The 18768-nt window shown below is 43.4% G+C and overlaps 1 protein-coding gene across 5 annotated transcripts in view; it reads left to right on the top strand.

Annotated features, from left to right (window-relative positions):
* Positions 1-18768, top strand: part of DOCK10 (dedicator of cytokinesis 10) — a 377455-nt gene that overhangs the window by 180386 nt on the left and 178301 nt on the right. For all 5 annotated transcript variants that reach the window (XM_068280790.1, XM_068280788.1, XM_068280792.1 and 2 more), the window contains exon 3: positions 14930-15019. In XM_068280790.1, coding sequence (XP_068136891.1) covers positions 14930-15019 — 90 coding nt within the window. The remainder of the gene's footprint in view (positions 1-14929; positions 15020-18768) is intronic.

Genomic DNA, 18768 nt, shown 5'->3' with positions numbered 1-18768 from the left:
TAGGTGTACATTAGTGTTAGGAGTAGGTAGGATAGGTTGGTTTTAGGCTTAGGTACAGTAGTGGTAGGTTAGTGTATTTAGGCATTACCACTAGATAGGTTAGCATTATGAGTAGGTAAGGGGGGTTAGTATTAGAGTTAGATAGTGGTAGGTTAGTGTTAGGAGTAGGTAGGATAGGTTGGTTTTAGGCTTAGATACAGTAGTGGTAGGTTAGTGTATTTAGGCTTAGAGAGTGGTAGGTTAGTGTTAGGAGTAGGTAAGGGCAGTTAGTATTAGACTTCAATAGTGGTAGGTTAGTGTTAGGAGTAGGTAAGGGCAGTTAGTATTGGACTTAGAGAGTGGTAGGTTAGTGTTAGGAGTAGGTAAGGGCAGTTAGTATTAGACTTCAATAGTGGTAGGTTAGTGTTAGGAGTAGGTAAGGGCAGTTAGTATTGGACTTAGATAGTGGTAGGTTAGTGTTAGAAGGTAAGGGGGGGGGGGGTAGTATTAGACTTAGATAGTGGTAGGTTAGTGTTAGGTGTAGGTAAGGGGGGTTAGGTTGTGGAGGGTTAGTGTTAGGAGGAGTACTGTGGGTAGAAGGAGGGATGGTATCAGAGGACGGTTAGGTATAGAGATTATATTTTAGGTGATATTTCTAAACACATGCCTGGAGAGGGGAATTTAATGTGATATTACATTTTAATAGATATGCAATGGGATTACTCTTAATATGCCACATCTATTAACATTACAAGTAGATATCCTGTCTTTGCAGATGTGTTCTATCTCTGACCGAATGCGGCCACATCTCCTTTCCGTTTCCTGTGACACATTGAGACTTTTTTACGTGTGATTGAAGTAGTGATATCACCCAGGCGGCAGGGCTTAGCAGGTCAGCTTTTGTGGTCAGCTTGTCTATACACGTCTAAAGCCTCATCTATACTGTACCATGTTCCATCACATCGGATCTATAAAGCCTCATCTACACAGTACAATTTTCTATCAGATAAACAGATCTATTAGATAGATCTAGTAAGAAATTGCATAGTTTGTAGACGTTCTAATGTACTTGTTTCTGAGTCACTGAATGAATCCCTTGATTTTTTACTGCTCTGCTGATTTATATATGGACAGGAATTTTTTTATTTTAAATCGACATATGAAGATAGTATATTCTACCAATGCAATTTGTAGCCCAACTCCTGGCACAAATATTTACCTGATAAGGAGTCTTTTCGCCATCCTTTTCCATAACAGACTCAGGACTCAATTCACAAAGCTTATCTAATGAATTATCTCTTCATCATGGTGTATCTTAACTCTTGATTTATCTCACCTTATCTATCTTCAATCATATTTTTTCTATCCTAATCTGTCTTAACTCAATGTTTATCTCTTCTTATCTGTCTAAAGCTTGGTACACACTTTCAATTATGATTGGCCGATGACTATGTAGTATAAGGGTTTACCTACAGAATCTCCTTCATTCATTATCTGTTGGCCCTCATACTACACATGCAATTGTGTGCATATGCAATTCACTATTTCTACTGAGTTTCTCCCAGGAGATCATTTTTCATCTTCGATTTAAAATAACTTTCCAGCACTTTTCAACTAAAAAAGTACCAAAAGGTACTCTGTTCACACATGTAAAGGCCCATTGCCTGATGACAGTTGCTCCAGTGTTTCTGTCCTGAACACCTTGCAGTCTGGTCCACAGATTGCGAACGTTTGCGTTAAGGAAGCGTCAGTTTCGCAACCTAAAGCGATCTTCGATTCGCAAATTTTGCGTTCTGACTCCTCGGATTCGACATTGTTAGCTGAGTCTAAGGGTGAGACAGCGCTTTGGTTTTGCGAATCTGATACTGGGGAATCTTTGCCTTGTCCAGAGAAGATCTCTGGGAGCCTGCCCTGTACCATGTATAAAACCATGATGTCCACTCGCACTGACATTTGTGAGTTCCTTTCTTGCTCAGAGGCTGGTGTTAACTCTCCACCCTGTACTCTGGATGAGTCAATATTGCCTTGCATAAAATCTCCTGTAGTGACCCTAGAGGCTCGTCTAGGTATTGCTACCATTCTCACCTGTTTTTCTGCCATTGTGGAATTGCAGTCAAGTTTAACTGCTATGCAGAATTCTGTGTGCAGTGAGATTAGAGTTAGGGAGTCAGTGTGTGTTCCAGTAAATATTCCTGTTCATGAAGATAAAATTCAGTCTCAGCGGATTGTAGAACCATCCCTGGGACATTTGCTCTGTCCATAAAATGTATCTGATGTTTTGCCCTGTAACATGGATAGTTCAGAATCCTTGATTTCTTTGTCAGAGAACTTGGGAAATGATGCTCCTGAGCTTTTGTCTGTTGTTCTGGAGGTCTCCGACTTGCTCCCAAAGGGTGCAGAACTTTTAGGAGGCGCCTCCTGTCCCGCAGGGCCACCTGAGGTGTTGTCCACTTCAGTAGGCATCGCTGCTATATTGACTACTTTTGCAACTCTTGGGGAGCTTCAGTCATGTGTAATCAATGATGTGTGTTGGTTGGATACCAGTACAGTCACGGAAATTTCTAAGTCCCAGTCCAAGACTTCTTTTGTAAGTCCAGTGCTTGTGACCACTTCTCGTTATGATTCTCTACCCGGTTTTGGTTTTGATCTTGTCGTGACGGACTCTGAGGTTGACAGTTCCTCGACATGTCCTGAGGTTTCTCTTGTGCTAGTGTACCCCGATGTGCTCTGTGACCTAGAAAGCCCAAGTGTGTCTCGGTTGCCAGCATGCTCAGATGCTTCCTCAGTGGAGACATGTTCTGATATTGCCTGCCTGCCTGCATGCCCAGAAGTGGTCCCTGAAAGCCCTGATCTTGATACTTGTCCTGGTAATCCTGAATCCGGAATCATCATTCCATAGGGGACCATCAAAAGGGAAAACAGATATTTTTTTTTCAAGCATAAATACATGTCATTAAGATGCCTTAATTCAAACAGACCATCTGAATGGGGTTAGAGGTTATTAGCTAAGATAAGGATCCTTGTTTACGCCATGCTCACAGACCTGGGATTAGGATTGACCCAGAGGTATCGTAAATTCTTAGTTCACAAGTTCAGCTAGAATGGCTGAGAAAGTTTAAATATCATCAGTCTCATACCAATATAAAAACTTGTTGTCCTTATTCAAACCGTTCTGCACAGCTTTGAACCAATTTATACATTTTGTTTCTGCTATTTATCGATCATTTGACGTTTTGAAGAGTACATCATTCTAGACTATCTTATGAAGAGAATACATCATTAGGCACAGTGCTGCTTCCTTTTATGAATAGAGTGCATCATTCTGTATAGCACTGCTACCTCTTGCGCAGAGACAGCATCATTCTGTATAGCACTGCTACCTCTTGCGCAGAGACAGCATCATTCTGTATAGCGCTGCTACCTCACTCTCTTATGCAGAGACAGCATTATTCTGTATAGCGCTGCTACCTCTTACGCAGAGACAGCATCATTCTGTATAGCGATGCTACCTCTTACGCAGAGACAGCATCATTCTGTATAGCGCTGCTACCTCTTATGCAAAGACAGCATCATTCTGTATAGCGCTGATACCTCTTATGCAGAGACAGCATCATTCTGTATAGCGCTGCTACCTCTTATGCAGAGACAGCATCATTCTGTATAGCGCTGCTACCTCTTACGCAGAGACAGCATCATTCTGTATAGCGCTGCTACCTCTTATGCAGAGACAGCATCATTCTGTATAGCGCTGCTACAGTCTTATGCAGAGACAGCATCATTCTGTATAGCGCTGCTACCTCTTACGCAGAGACAGCATCATTCTGTATAGCGCTGCTACCTCTTACGCAGAGACAGCATCATTCTGTATAGCGCTGCTACCTCTTATGCAGAGACAGCATCATTCTGTATAGCGCTGCTACCTCTTACGCAGAGACAGCATCATTCTGTATAGCGCTGCTACCTCTTACGCAGAGACAGCATAATTCTGTATAGCGCTGCTACCTCTTACGCAGAGACAGCATCATTCTGTATAGCACTGCTACCTCTTATGCAGAGACAGCATCATTCTGTATAGCGCTGCTACCTCTTACGCAGAGACAGCATCATTCTGTATAGCGCTGCTACCTCTTATGCAAAGATAGCATCATTCTGTATAGCGCTGCTACCTCTTACGCAGAGACAGCATCATTCTGTATAGCGCTGCTACCTCTTACGCAGAGACAGCATCATTCTGTATAGCGCTGCTACCTCTTATGCAGAGACAGCATCATTCTGTATAGCGCTGCTACCTCTTATGCAGAGACAGCATCATTCTGTATAGCGCTGCTACCTCTTATGCAGAGACAGCATCATTCTGTATAGCGCTGCTACCTCTTACGCAGAGACAGCATCATTCTGTATAGCGCTGCTACCTCTTATGCAAAGATAGCATAATTCTGTATAGCGCTGATACCTCTTACGCAGAGACAGCATCATTCTGTATAGCGCTGCTACCTCTTACGCAGAGACAGCATCATTCTGTATAGCGCTGCTACCTCTTACGCAGAGACAGCATAATTCTGTATAGCGCTGCTACCTCTTATGCAGAGACAGCATCATTCTGTATAGCGCTGCTACCTCTTACGCAGAGACAGCATAATTCTGTATAGCGCTGCTACCTCTTACGCAGAGACAGCATCATTCTGTATAGCGCTGCTACCTCTTATGCAGAGACAGCATCATTCTGTATAGCGCTGCTACCTCTTACGCAGAGACAGCATCATTCTGTATAGCGCTGCTACCTCTTATGCAGAGACAGCATCATTCTGTATAGCACTGCTACCTCTTATGCAGAGACAGCATCATTCTGTATAGCGCTGCTACCTCTTACGCAGAGACAGCATCATTCTGTATAGCGCTGCTACCTCTTACGCAGAGACAGCATCATTCTGTATAGCGCTGCTACCTCTTATGCAGAGACAGCATCATTCTGTATAGCGCTGCTACCTCTTATGCAGAGACAGCATCATTCTGTATAGCGCTGCTACCTCTTACGCAGGGACAGCATCATTCTGTATAGCGCTGCTACCTCTTATGCAAAGACAGCATAATTCTGTATAGCGCTGCTACCTCTTACGCAGAGACAGCATCATTCTGTATAGCGCTGCTACCTCTTACGCAGAGACAGCATAATTCTGTATAGCGCTGCTACCTCACTCTCTTATGCAGAGACAGCATTATTCTGTATAGCGCTGCTACCTCTTACGCAGAGACAGCATCATTCTGTATAGCGATGCTACCTCTTACGCAGAGACAGCATCATTCTGTATAGCGCTGCTACCTCTTATGCAAAGACAGCATCATTCTGTATAGCGCTGATACCTCTTATGCAGAGACAGCATCATTCTGTATAGCGCTGCTACCTCTTACTCAGAGACAGCATCATTCTGTATAGCGCTGCTACCTCTTACGCAGAGACAGCATCATTCTGTATAGCGCTGCTACCTCTTACGCAGAGACAGCATCATTCTGTATAGCGCTGCTACCTCTTATGCAGAGACAGCATCATTCTGTATAGCGCTGCTACCTCTTACGCAGAGACAGCATCATTCTGTATAGCGCTGCTACAGTCTTATGCAGAGACAGCATCATTCTGTATAGCGCTGCTACCTCTTACGCAGAGACAGCATCATTCTGTGTAGCGCTGCTACCTCTTACGCAGAGACAGCATCATTCTGTATAGCGCTGCTACCTCTTATGCAGAGACAGCATCATTCTGTATAGCGCTGCTACCTCTTACGCAGAGACAGCATCATTCTGTATAGCGCTGCTACCTCTTACGCAGAGACAGCATAATTCTGTATAGCGCTGCTACCTCTTACGCAGAGACAGCATCATTCTGTATAGCACTGCTACCTCTTATGCAGAGACAGCATCATTCTGTATAGCGCTGCTACCTCTTATGCAGAGACAGCATCATTCTGTATAGCGCTGCTACCTCTTATGCAGAGACAGCATCATTCTGTATAGCGCTGCTACCTCTTACGCAGAGACAGCATCATTCTGTATAGCGCTGCTACCTCTTATGCAAAGATAGCATAATTCTGTATAGCGCTGATACCTCTTACGCAGAGACAGCATCATTCTGTATAGCGCTGCTACCTCTTACGCAGAGACAGCATCATTCTGTATAGCGCTGCTACCTCTTACGCAGAGACAGCATAATTCTGTATAGCGCTGCTACCTCTTATGCAGAGACAGCATCATTCTGTATAGCGCTGCTACCTCTTATGCAGAGACAGCATCATTCTGTATAGCGCTGCTACCTCTTACGCAGAGACAGCATCATTCTGTATAGCGCTGCTACCTCTTATGCAGAGACAGCATCATTCTGTATAGCGCTGCTACCTCTTATGCAGAGACAGCATCATTCTGTATAGCGCTGCTACCTCTTACGCAGGGACAGCATCATTCTGTATAGCGCTGCTACCTCTTATGCAAAGACAGCATAATTCTGTATAGCGCTGCTACCTCTTACGCAGAGACAGCATCATTCTGTATAGCGCTGCTACCTCTTACGCAGAGACAGCATAATTCTGTATAGCGCTGCTACCTCTTACGCAGAGACAGCATCATTCTGTATAGCGCTGCTACCTCTTATGCAGAGACAGCATCATTCTGTATAGCGCTGCTACCTCTTACGCAGAGACAGCATCATTCTGTATAGCGCTGCTACCTCTTACGCAGAGACAGCATCATTCTGTATAGCGCTGCTACCTCTTACGCAGAGACAGCATCATTCTGTATAGCGCTGCTACCTCTTATCCAGAGACAGCATCATTCTGTATAGCGCTGCTACCTCTTATGCAGAGACAGCATCATTCTGTATTGCGCTGCTACCTCTTACACAGAGACAGCATCATTCTGTATAGCGCTGCTACCTCTTACTCAGAGACAGCATCATTCTGTATAGCGCGGCTACCTCTTACGCAGAGACAGCATAATTCTGTATAGAGCTGCTACCTCTTACGCAGAGACAGCATCATTCTGTATAGCGCTGCTACCTCTTACGCAGAGACAGCATCATTCTGTATAGCGCAGCTACCTCTTACACAGAGACAGCATCATTCTGTATAGCGCTGCTACCTCTTATGCAGAGTGCTTCATTCTGCACAGTGCTGCACTTCCTTGTTAAAAGAATACATTGTGAAGTACAGTGCAGCTTCCCTTTTATGAAAAGAGTACATCATTCTGCACAGTGCTGCTTCTTCTTCTGCACAGTTCTGCTTCCGCTTACTAAGATAGGAAGAGAATACATCATTCTGCACAGTGCTGCATCCTCTTACACAGAGAGTGCATCATTTTGCAAAATGCTTCTTGATCTGATGCTGAAGCTACATGACTTTACTGGGTGCTGTTTGACTCCATGAAAAAGGTATTGAAAAGGATGCAGCCAGCCAGGTAAACATTCTCTTCCTTCATGGAAATTTAAAGGTCAACTGAAGTGAGAAGAATATGGAGGCTGCCATATTTATTTCCTTTTAAAGCCCTGCTGATAGATTTAGCTGCAGTAGTGTCTGAATAAGACCAGAAACAAACATGCAGCTAATCTTGTCAGATCTGACAGTAATATCAGAAACACCTGATCTGCTCCATGCTTGTTCAGGTTCTATGGCTAAAAGTATTAACCACTTAAGGCCTGCGGTGTTAAAACCCCCTACTGACCAGGCCATTTTTTACTAAATAGGCCACTGCAGCTTTAAGGCCTCGCTGCAGGGCCACACAACTCAGCACAAAAGTGATTTCCCCCGCCCCTTTCTACCCACCAACAGAGCTCTCTGTTGGTGGGCAATGATCGCTCTCAGGGTGTTTTTTTTTATTTATATACAAATATTTATTTATTTCTTTCTTTCTTTTTTTTTTTTTTGTATCCCCTCCCTCCATCAGCCTATGACAGCCAAACACTTCTGTGTCTCTAGAGGGGACAGCTGTGTCACACGGCTGTCCCCAGTACAGCGCTGCCATAGATTTCAGCGCTGTGCAGTGATAAAAGACGACAGTCTAATAGTCTCCGAGTGGCGAGAGACTGATGGATAGAGCGGATCTCCGTCTTTCCAGCGGGGATGTGCGCGCATCGGCACGCGTGATTCCCTGCAATTTGCCCAGAGCCATTCACGGCAATCGGCGTAGAGTGGTCCTGGGGCTACCGCACTGCTCACGTCAATCGGCGTGGAGCAGTTGCTGAAAGGTTAACGGCAGAGGATCAGCAGGAGAGCCAAGTAACTGGTATTGCTTAAAAGGAAATAAATATGGCAGCCTCCATATCACTCTCACTACAGTTGTCCTTTAATTTTAAAACCGTAGGACAGGGGACTGGAAAGGGAATCTCTGCTGTCTTCATCTACTCCTGAACCAACAAGGCACAGTTTGAAGACAGTGGTTTTATATCATTAACATGGCTAACGGCCTGAAGAAATTATGAGCAGTGTGTATTATTGGAGAAAGAGAATGCTTCTGCATGGCCTCACTAAATGTTTAATGATTTAAACTCATTCTTTTTAAGCATCAGTCCTTGTTCCATAAATACATAAAAATCAATCCACGTAATTTTCATTAGGAACCTTGGAGCCAGAACATTTTGATCCAAGCATGACAAATGCTGAGAAGTGCTCTCAGCAATTCAGAGAAACACAGACTAAAATGATAGGGAGAAAACAGATGTGACTATTTACAAAACTTACTAATGAGTTAGTGGAATATGATTACTGATTGGCTTTTGCAGAACTTACCATTTACTATAATAAAAAAATCAGAGGAAAAAAAATCAAAGCTCAGGTCTATACAAAGCTATTATTCAGAGGCTAAATGCACCCTGGGATGATGCACTTTATTAGTCCAATGCCTAATTAATAAATGATCCAATTAATGCTTGCAAGATGACCCTTTGTGTGACATGATACCAAACCTAATGTACCCTCCCACTGGTTATTAGACATAATTAAAGCAGTTGCTTATTACTTATCTGGAAGGAACGGCTACTTCAGGACTACTGTTGTAGCAGGTTGTGTGACGGAGCGGCCATGCATACGTTATATGGCTCTTGCTGGTGGGCAGAAAGAGTGTTTAGAAACACTTATTGTCTGACTTTGATTTATATTTATTTGTGTTTACCTTCTTCTTCTTCTCGAAGCTGTTATTGGAAATGAGCATATGATAATGTGGAATATACTAGGAAAGGGAGGTTCCCGCTTACAATCTAAGGGGACGAGAGATGGAAACTCTAGGTAGGGCTGTAGAATAAGTATTCAGTAGAAAGTTACTGTGTTGTAGGGGGTGGGTAGGCCATCTTGAAGAGGTTGGTTTTGAGGGCTTGTTTCAATGTGTTGAATGAGGGAGCAAGTAAGATGGGCGGGGTACATGTAGTTATATAGTGCTGACACATGTTCTGTAGTGATGTACAGAGTTTGTTGAGCAATTCATGCCAATCATAGTCCTTGTCGCAGTCTAACCAAAAATAGTAAACTAACCATAACACCATTCATTGGTCCATTGTTATTATTTAGTATTTATATTGCACCGACATCTTCAGCAGCACTGTACAGAGTATATAGTCTTGTCACTTGACTGTCCCTCAGAGGGCTCACAATCTAACCCATAACAGAGTCATATGTCCATCATAGTGTAGGGGAAGCTAATTAACATTTTTTGTATGCTTTTGGGATGTGGGAGGAAACTGGAGTATCCAGAGGAAACCCACACTGACACAGAGGCAACATACAAACTCCATGCATATAATGCTGGCTATTTTAGCTGAGGATTACCTAGCAGCAGACACAGCACAATGTTTCTGGCCTTACACCGTTCCTCAGGTGCCTGGCCAATGTGAAGACATCAAACCCATTACAGAATTAAAGTGGAACAGGTAAAAATGGCACAGGACGAGTGATGTTTAAAATGGCACATAGTGGTTGTAGTAAAAGCTTCAATTAGCGGCAATGAACAGTAATTATGACGCCTGATAAATAGCAAGTTCTATATTGAGCACCATAATAACTGTTCACTGCCACTAATCGTGGCTTCTACTGTTACCGCCGGCGGCAGAGGCAGGGTAGTTTAGGTTTTTTTTGATTAATATAGTTAATGTTTGCATTTTCATAATTTAAGTGTTTAGCTTATTAGCTTATTTATTGTTGCACACATCTCCTCCGACAGTTTCCGTTGTATGATGCGTATTTAGTGTAGAGGGTTGAGGTTAGGCAGAAGGTGTAGAGTGGTTAAGGGTTAGGCATGGGGGGGTTGGTTAAGGATAGGCAGTAGGGTGGAATGGTTAAAGGTTAGGCGCCAGGTGACCAGTTTACCTGGGGCATGTTGTCCCAGTCACAAATGTCCCAGCTAATGCCCCAGGTGGACCGCTGGATGTCCCAGATGGGATGCCGAATGTCCGAATGAAAACGCAATTGGCTCCAGTGCTTTATGCCCCCCTCCTGAAAACATTGACCCACACACATGTCAGAGGCTTCCAGAATTACCCCGGAGCCCACTGTTTCTGAATCATTTAGAATCATCCCAAGTGTCCTCCAATCATATCACTTGTTGTATTTGTTCTTGTGGCTGCCCTCCTGTGCATACAAGTGCTGATGTAGCGACTACAGTATGCACCTGTGCAGTAGCATGAAACCGCTTGTGCAGGAGCAGCTGTGTGGCACTGTGGAGGTGCGGACCATACTTGTGCATGCACTTAATGTCTCACAAAAATATTTGCAAATGTTTTCTTTATTGTATCGTGAATTTATTAAGATGGCTCTAATGCTGCTCTGTAAAAACGATACGTATCAGCAGCAGATCTCTCTCCCTGCCCTATATATACAGTATATTTTTCAGCAATTATCTGTGTTGGTATGTAATATAATCATTACTGGCATCCCCTAGTATTTTTAAATGTACGCTACAGGCACAGTGTCAAATATACAGAGCTGTAATCACAGAAAACACCATTGGCTTCATCGGGAAAGTCCTATTTAGGATTAGGACTATACAATTGTCTAACTCTTTGACATGAATAGAAATGGGAACAGGACAGTAGCTGTCTGGTGCTAAGGGCACCAGGCACTACATACTTGTGAGATAACTGTTTTTGCAGTATTGCCTGTTTGCTGAGAGATTAAATTAGGATCTTGATTAGTCACAGAGGGGGAATTAGACAGGCTAAACTCTCTTAGTACATACAGGGTGCATTTTTCTCTGTTTTCCTTCTGTCGTGTGCAAGAGTTCAGGTCCACTTTAATCAAAAGGTCATGAAAGGTCAGTATCAGGGTATTTTGTTCCTTCTGGAGGAGTAGATGGTGTCAGAGAGTCTGACTTCTGTGTCTGATTGCAAGGTGACACTCGGGTGTTCAGAGTACATTTATCTGACACTTTGGACTGTTTGTGAATCCATAATAAGTACCGTGAAAACTATTTACTGCAAATTACATTTAACTTGCTAATCGGTGCGTTCCTCTCACCTGACATGTAGCTAATGTGTCATATATGAATATTTATAGGAAGAAATAACACACAAGAGGGGAAAAACCTTGGGGATTCCCATAACACAACGCACCTGCAGAAACTGCGCTTCTCTCTAATGCTCTGAGGTTTCAGATGTGACGGATCCCATTAGAGCCAATCTGTCACAGCTCTCCACAACTGACAATGCTGGTTAGGGTTATTCTGAACTGGGATAAAATGATGACTACAGTTTAACCACAAACATCCATTTGACTTATCTAATCACTATATGAGACATTTTGTAAAGGTACGCTACTAAACATCATCTTTGAACCACAGTCTGCAAATTCTAGAACGTTTTGGAGAAACTTTATGTAACGAATTGCATGGTATTACAATACCCAGAATTCTATTCTTCCCGTTCCACAATGCAGGAAGCAAAATGCTTTGCTTCTTTCACACCACTAAAGCTTTGTAGAATTACTATAATAATAATAATGACACATTCATTGCAGAGTGTGAAGGATTGTTTCACACATAGGAAACATTTCAAATTAGTCACTTTCATCTTATTGTCAGGATTAGTTACAGCTTACATATTAACACAAACTTATGCTGCAAAAATTGTTTCCCAAAATCCTGGTGGTGGGTATGTATTAGTACGCCGCTGATGAGCTGGGTGCAGGGTAGCCAAATGACGGCGGCGTGAAATACTATTCCTCCTCCGAGTGGTCGCAACTTGGAGGGAGATGTCATTCGGGGTCTGGTAACCGCCAAAATACCTTTACGCACTCCGGGCAGTATAACATTGCTGCTACGGTGGTGCCTAGTTTCAGCGATGAGTTCCATGCGCTAAAACTACCCGCTTCGCTGGTGGTCCCCAGAGTGGACTGACCGCTTCCAGAAAACCGATAGTTCCCTGATTCATCTGCTACTGGCACTGTGGTTTGGTGCTGTTTTGTTTGCAAGTCCACATGAGAGTGACCACTGGGTGACTTACTGCAGTTCTGAGGTTCAGTTAAACTGCACCTGTGTCCTTATATTTTAATTGTTCACTTATCAGAGATGCTTATCATTTTACCAATAATACTGACTCTAGCCTCTTAATCCTTGCTATTTTGTATTTCACCCTTGCTCTGACCTCGCTGGCATAGGCAGTCATAGCCTAGCTATCTTGTATTCAGCCTAGACTTTGCAATATATACAGTATATGATCTGGTTGAGTCTGCTGCTGCTCGATTTGCATTGCTGGTAACCACGCGATGCTAAATGCTCCCATTCACTTGAATGGGAGCATTTAGCTGATGAGTCCCGAACGCTTGGCGGTAAATGCCGCCAAGCGCCCGTGTGAACCAGCCCTTAGCTGCCACGTCTTCATGTCCCCTTGCGGCAATGAGAAACGCTGATCGCGACGGGAAGCCGATGATTACCGTACCGCCGCCCCCGAACGAGACGTCACAGGATGACGCAGCTTCCGTCCGCCCCGACCGCCGACAGACGTCCGTGTGAACCAACCCTTAAGAAGTCGCTCTCTGTAGATCGGAAGAAAAGAGGGACTATACCCCTTCACCAAGGGTGGCCAAAACCTGAGGATAATATTAAAACAGAGGCGCCAAAAGCAGGATAGTATACACTATATTTTAACTTTTTCTAGTGTATATTATCCTGCTTTTGCCACCTCTGTTTTAATATTATCAACACAAAAATTCCTGCTGCTGCTTTTAGACTCCAGTACGTCTTTCAGAGTCATAGCTTGAGAAATGTACTGAATGAACTGATGCTGAGCAAGTGTCACAATGTGCACAGCTGTTGTATAGAACCAATCCCTGACCAATAGAAGGTAGCAGGAGAGGTTAAGGCTCGCTACAACTTTGCCAAATAAATGTGATATTTGCTTTGTGAGAGTATTTTGGGCTTAGGTGCCCCTGGCGAGTACTGGTACTTACAGAAAACCGGAAGCAAATCCATCCCCTTTTTAGTTATTATTACCATATATCCACTATCCATAAAGTTTTAACATAGTACAATGTGCTGCTTCCAGCCATACAGTCAAATACTCCCATCTGTCCTTACTGTATATCTGTACATTTATTTATCTATACCATTATTTCTTGGCGATATCAATAATCTATTGGCAGTTGTTATGTTGTGTATTTGTACCATTTGAGTAACATCCAAGGTATGGAATTACATTTCTGACTACTAATGAAACATTGTCTATATTTACTACATTAACCTTTTAGTAGCCACTTTATTTAGAGGCTTGCAAGTGCTTCAGGCTAATTTATTTTAGCACATTTTGTTTTGTATTTCTTATTTGTTTCATTTCCCTGCTTCTACAGTAATTAGTATCACTGTAATGTGTAGCTATGGCGACTTGTATGGATGGTCAGAAATGTTGATTTCTGATTCAGCGGAAATTCCAATTTCTGCCAATTACTGATTCCTCGTATATCGAAGTTCCGTTTCCGAGTGGCCTTTTTTTGGGTCATTTTTTGCATTCTCTGATTGGCCAAATACTTCTGAGTTGTTTCAGAATTTTCTGATTGGTCCAATGCTTCCAAGTTCTGTGATTGGTGTAAAATTACAGAGTAGCTGTAATTTCCGAGTTTAGTTTTCTGAGTTCCGAGGAGTACCTTTTTTGGTCATTTTTTGGATTCTCTGATTGGCCAAAAACTTCCAAGTTGTTTCTGCGTTCTCTGATTGGTTCAATGCTTCCAAGTTTTGTGATTGGTCTAAAATTACGGAGTTTTGGTAATACTCTATTTCCGAAGAAATCCGAGTTACGATTCCTGAGTTCTGATCAGAAATACTGAAAATGCGGAAATTTCAATTCTGTAAAATCCGAATGAGCATCCCTAGCCACTTGTCATTAGGAAACAGTGTGAGACAATAACAGAGGACTTCTTCTTCCAGTTTTTATATTTTCTGTTAACACAGAGATATCAAAGCATTACAAGAATTTACAGCACAAGGCGTTCTGCCAACTGAGGTCAAAAGCAGTGCCCTTATCTCAAATGGGATAACTCTATTGAAGATGCTAATGGGCTAAACATTGCAACAGGACAGGGACAGAATTTGTATTTTTTTTTTAATGATACCTTATTATACATAGGGGCATATTCACTAAACACTGCTAAAATTACCATGGACCTGCAGAGCACGGCAAATTTTTTTTTTTTTGCATTTACACAGTTGATGTAGCATGTGTTGCACACATAGGGGAATTCGCATTACCAAGGTAACGTGCTGCTAGTGTAACACGTTACACAAGTAGCATAATTAGTAAATATGCACCTTAGTTACAGTATATAATATGTTTTATTTAGTCCACTGATTGTTTGTTGTCATCCACTCCAAGATACTCTCAGATTTGCAGCCTTCTTTATTTATGTACTACATACTCTATTATCTATGCTACTAAATGTAACTGAAAACGTATTACATGACTTAAAATATTTTTTATGTTTTTACTGGTTGTTAGGTGGAGACTATCCCACTGGGGATTCAAACTGTTTATTCTACAGTTCCTGAAGATGCTGAACAAAAAGCCAAACACCTGCTGGTCAAAGAGGTAAATATGACTGACTATTGGTGAATCAAATGTTCAGTGAATCCCAAAATTTCCATTATTTACTGTAATTGTAATATTTCTTTGTAACTGGTGCTGTCCAATAACGTGCTGCCCAGGCAGTGTTCTAGTATGATAGTTCGTACTGGCCATATTATTGTGTCAAGAAATGGTGAATCAGGAAAAAGCAACCCTGAATTTTCCATAAGGTGACGTCCTGGACAACGAAATAAAAAGTCTGCCTCACAGGAGCATTGTGGGAGCATTATCTCATCTATGACGTGTGAATATGCATTCAGATGGAGGGTGCACACATATATGCATGGTGCATGCAGAGCACAGCTATTGATTATGGAGGTTGCTACTTAATGATGGCAGTGTGTCAATTCAGGCATAAAGTCAGTTTGATGGTAATTTTTGTATGTCTTTACTTAAAACATTTTTTATTACAGAGCTATGGAGTGTTTTAGCAGGACAAGAGCGCAGGACAAGCGCTGATAAAAATGGCGGCAATAGTAAAAGTTGCGATTAGCAGCAAGGAGGTTGAATTGTGGCGCCCGATAAATAGCAGACGCCTAGCGCCCTTTATTTATGAGGCTCCATAATTTAACCTCCTTGCCGCTAATTGCAGCTTTTACTATTGCTTAAATTACACTCATTTTAGTCACTCACTCTCGTAACTGAAAACTTCTCAGGCACTTATATTGACCTGCAAAAGCGGGCCAAGACTCATGAAACACATTGTCTATAGTGCATTAATAAATATACTCTTTCTATTAACCAATGGTTTGTAGTTCTGAGAAGGTAAGATATTACACTTCTCATCTATATAATCCTTTATAGCAGCATGTTGCCAAAGGGTTCCTTCACCAGTGTTTTTAGCATATTCTTTAACAGGGCCCACAAACTAATGCCACTACCAATTTCTAGAGCTAGTGTTAGGTCAAATAGCCTGCAAGTGTATTTTTGGGTACAAGCGTTGAGAGAATTTATTTATTTATTGTATTTATAAAGCGCCAACATATTACTCAGCGCCATGCAGTGAACGTCCTGGAACCTTAGCCAAAGATGGTCTGAACAAGCAAGGGTATTGTTTGCTGCACTGTAGAAGTGAACACAGCTCTGAAGTGCTTTACTCAGATGTTCTGTAAACAGGACTGAAGTGCCTGTGGAAAGACTAGACTGAGAAAAATGTCTTGTTATTGTGGTCAAGTCATATAAATGTGTTTACATCAACAATGTGAATATTGGCACACAGTTGTATTGGATAGAAGCAATCTGTCTAAAATGTCCTCAATTTCATTTAGCAGCAGATCACAAAATCAATGTTATTAAATTAAGCCGCACAGTCGGGGCAGACAAGGAGCTGTCTCACGTGTCCTTGTGGAAAGATGCTTTTTAGCCCATTATCTAATGCTGTTTCATTGTAACAATATCCATACAGTTTACTGGGAATTGCATTCTTTTCTCAGCAAAGGGAATGTCAGCAGTGCAGTGATTAGATCTGGTTTTTTTTTACTCTCACATTAGTGCTGAAATAGCATGTTCTGCATAAGAGCGCAATACTTGTAGCTACAGCTAATTATCTGTACAAGTGTGTATGTACAATTACAAGCATGCCCAATTGGGCCCCCGGGGAAAAGGTTACCTGGGGGCCCCTAAGCCAGCTGCCACCTTACCGATTTCCCCCCCTTAAAGGAAATAGATATGGCAGCCTCCATATTACTCTCACCTCACATGCTCTTTAAAGTCTGACTATATTAGCTGCATGCTTATCTCAGTTGTGTGAATCAGACAATACTGCCATCTAAAGGATCAGCAGTAGTGATGGTCATGGCTGGAAGAGCTCGTGGAGAAGCATGTGATCAGTGTGTTCATGTAAGCCTCTGTTTTGCTAGTCATTGATCTTGTGCTAAAGCAGGATATGATCACAGCAAATCATCGCTTTGCAAATCTATCAGCTGATCAAACAAATCACATGCTTCTCCATGAGTTCTCCTAGGCATGCCCATCACTAAAGGACACTAAGGCAATTGGCATTCTTTAAAAGATGGTACTTGTCAAATAGAAAAGGTTGGTGTGGCACTTCCCCTTTAGGAGATATTGTCCAGCATGTGAAAAAGTTAAAACTGGTGGCCAAATATCCTGCAACAGACTGCACTCATTCCCACTACTTGCATTGGATGTGTGCTCCGCTTGTAATGTGTGAGAAGAAAGTAGAGCAAACTGATGTCATAGAGAACAGAAAGCATGCATCTTCCATCCAGCCATTCGGTTTATTGCAAGTGTATAGCAACAATTGTGGTACAATGAATGATACAATCCGTATATATATCTACCTTAATTGTAGTTTGCTGTACAGTCTGGTTACATGCAGAGGTGGGAGTGAGGGACAAACGTGGGCCTAGAGATGGCCATTTCGCGTCCTACAGAACGCTTGGTCACGCTGTGTTCCACATACAGAGGTGGAAGTGAGGGACTAATGTGGGCCTAGCGATGGCCATTTTGCGTCCTACAGGACGCTTGGTCACGCTGTGGTCCACATACAGAGGTGGGAGTGAGGGACAAACGTGGGCCTAGCGATGGCTGTTTTGCGTCCTACAGGACGCTTGGTCATGCTGTGTTCCACATACAGAGGTGGGAGTGAGGGACAAACGTGGGCCTAGCGATGGCTGGTTCGCGTCCTACAGGACGCTTGGTCACGCTGCGTTCCAAATACAGAGGTGGGAGTGAGGGAAAACGTGGGCCTAGCGATGGCCATTTCGCGTCCTACAGGACGCTTGGTCACACTGTGTTCCACATACAGAGGTGTGAGTGAGGGACAAACGTGGGCCTAGCGACGGCCGTTTCGCGTCCTACAGGACGCTTGGTCACGCTGCGTTCCACATACAGAGGTGGGATTGAGGGACAAACGTGGGCCTAGCAATGGCTGTTTCGCGTCCTACAGGACGCTTGGTCATGCTGCGTTCCACATACAGAGGTGGGATTGAGGGACAAACGTGGGCCTAGCGATGGCTATTTCGCGTCCTACAGGACGCTTGGTCAAGCTGCGTTCCACATACAGAGGTGGGAGTGAGGGACAAATGTGGGCCTAGCGATGGCTGGTTCGCGTCCTACAGGACGCTTGGTCACGCTGTGTTCCACAAACAGAGGTGGGAGTGAGGGACAAATGTGGGCCTAGCGATGGCTGGTTCGCGTCCTACAGGACGCTTGGTGACGCTGTGTTCCACATACAGAGGTGGGAGTGAGGGACAAACGTGGGTCTAGCAATGGCTATTTCGCGTCCTGCAGGACGCTTGGTCAAGCTGCGTTCCACATACAGAGGTGGGAGTGAGGGACAAATGTGGGCCTAGCGATGGCTGGTTCGCGTCCTACAGGACGCTTGGTCACGCTGTGTTCCACATACAGAGGTGTGAGTGAGGGACAAACGTGGGCCTAGCGATGGCCATTTCGCGTCCTACAGGACGCTTGGTCACGCTGCGTTCCACATATAGAGGTGGGAGTGAGGGACAAACCTGGGCCTAGCGATGGCTGTTTCGCGTCCTACAGGACGCTTGGTCACGCTGCGTTCCACATACAGAGGTGGGAGTGAGGGACAAACGTGGGCCTAGCGATGGCTATTTCGCGTCCTACAGGACGCTTGGTCACGCTGTGTTCCACATACAGAGGTGGGAGTGAGGGACAAACGTGGGCCTAGCGATGGCCATTTCGCGTCCTACAGGACGCTTGGTCACGCTGTGTTCCACATACAG

Source organism: Hyperolius riggenbachi, chromosome 4 (assembly GCF_040937935.1).
Source record: "Hyperolius riggenbachi isolate aHypRig1 chromosome 4, aHypRig1.pri, whole genome shotgun sequence".
NCBI lineage: Eukaryota > Metazoa > Chordata > Amphibia > Anura > Hyperoliidae > Hyperolius > Hyperolius riggenbachi.
The sequence above is the reverse complement of the archived record's forward strand: the minus strand, read 5'-3'. Positions and strand labels throughout refer to the sequence as shown.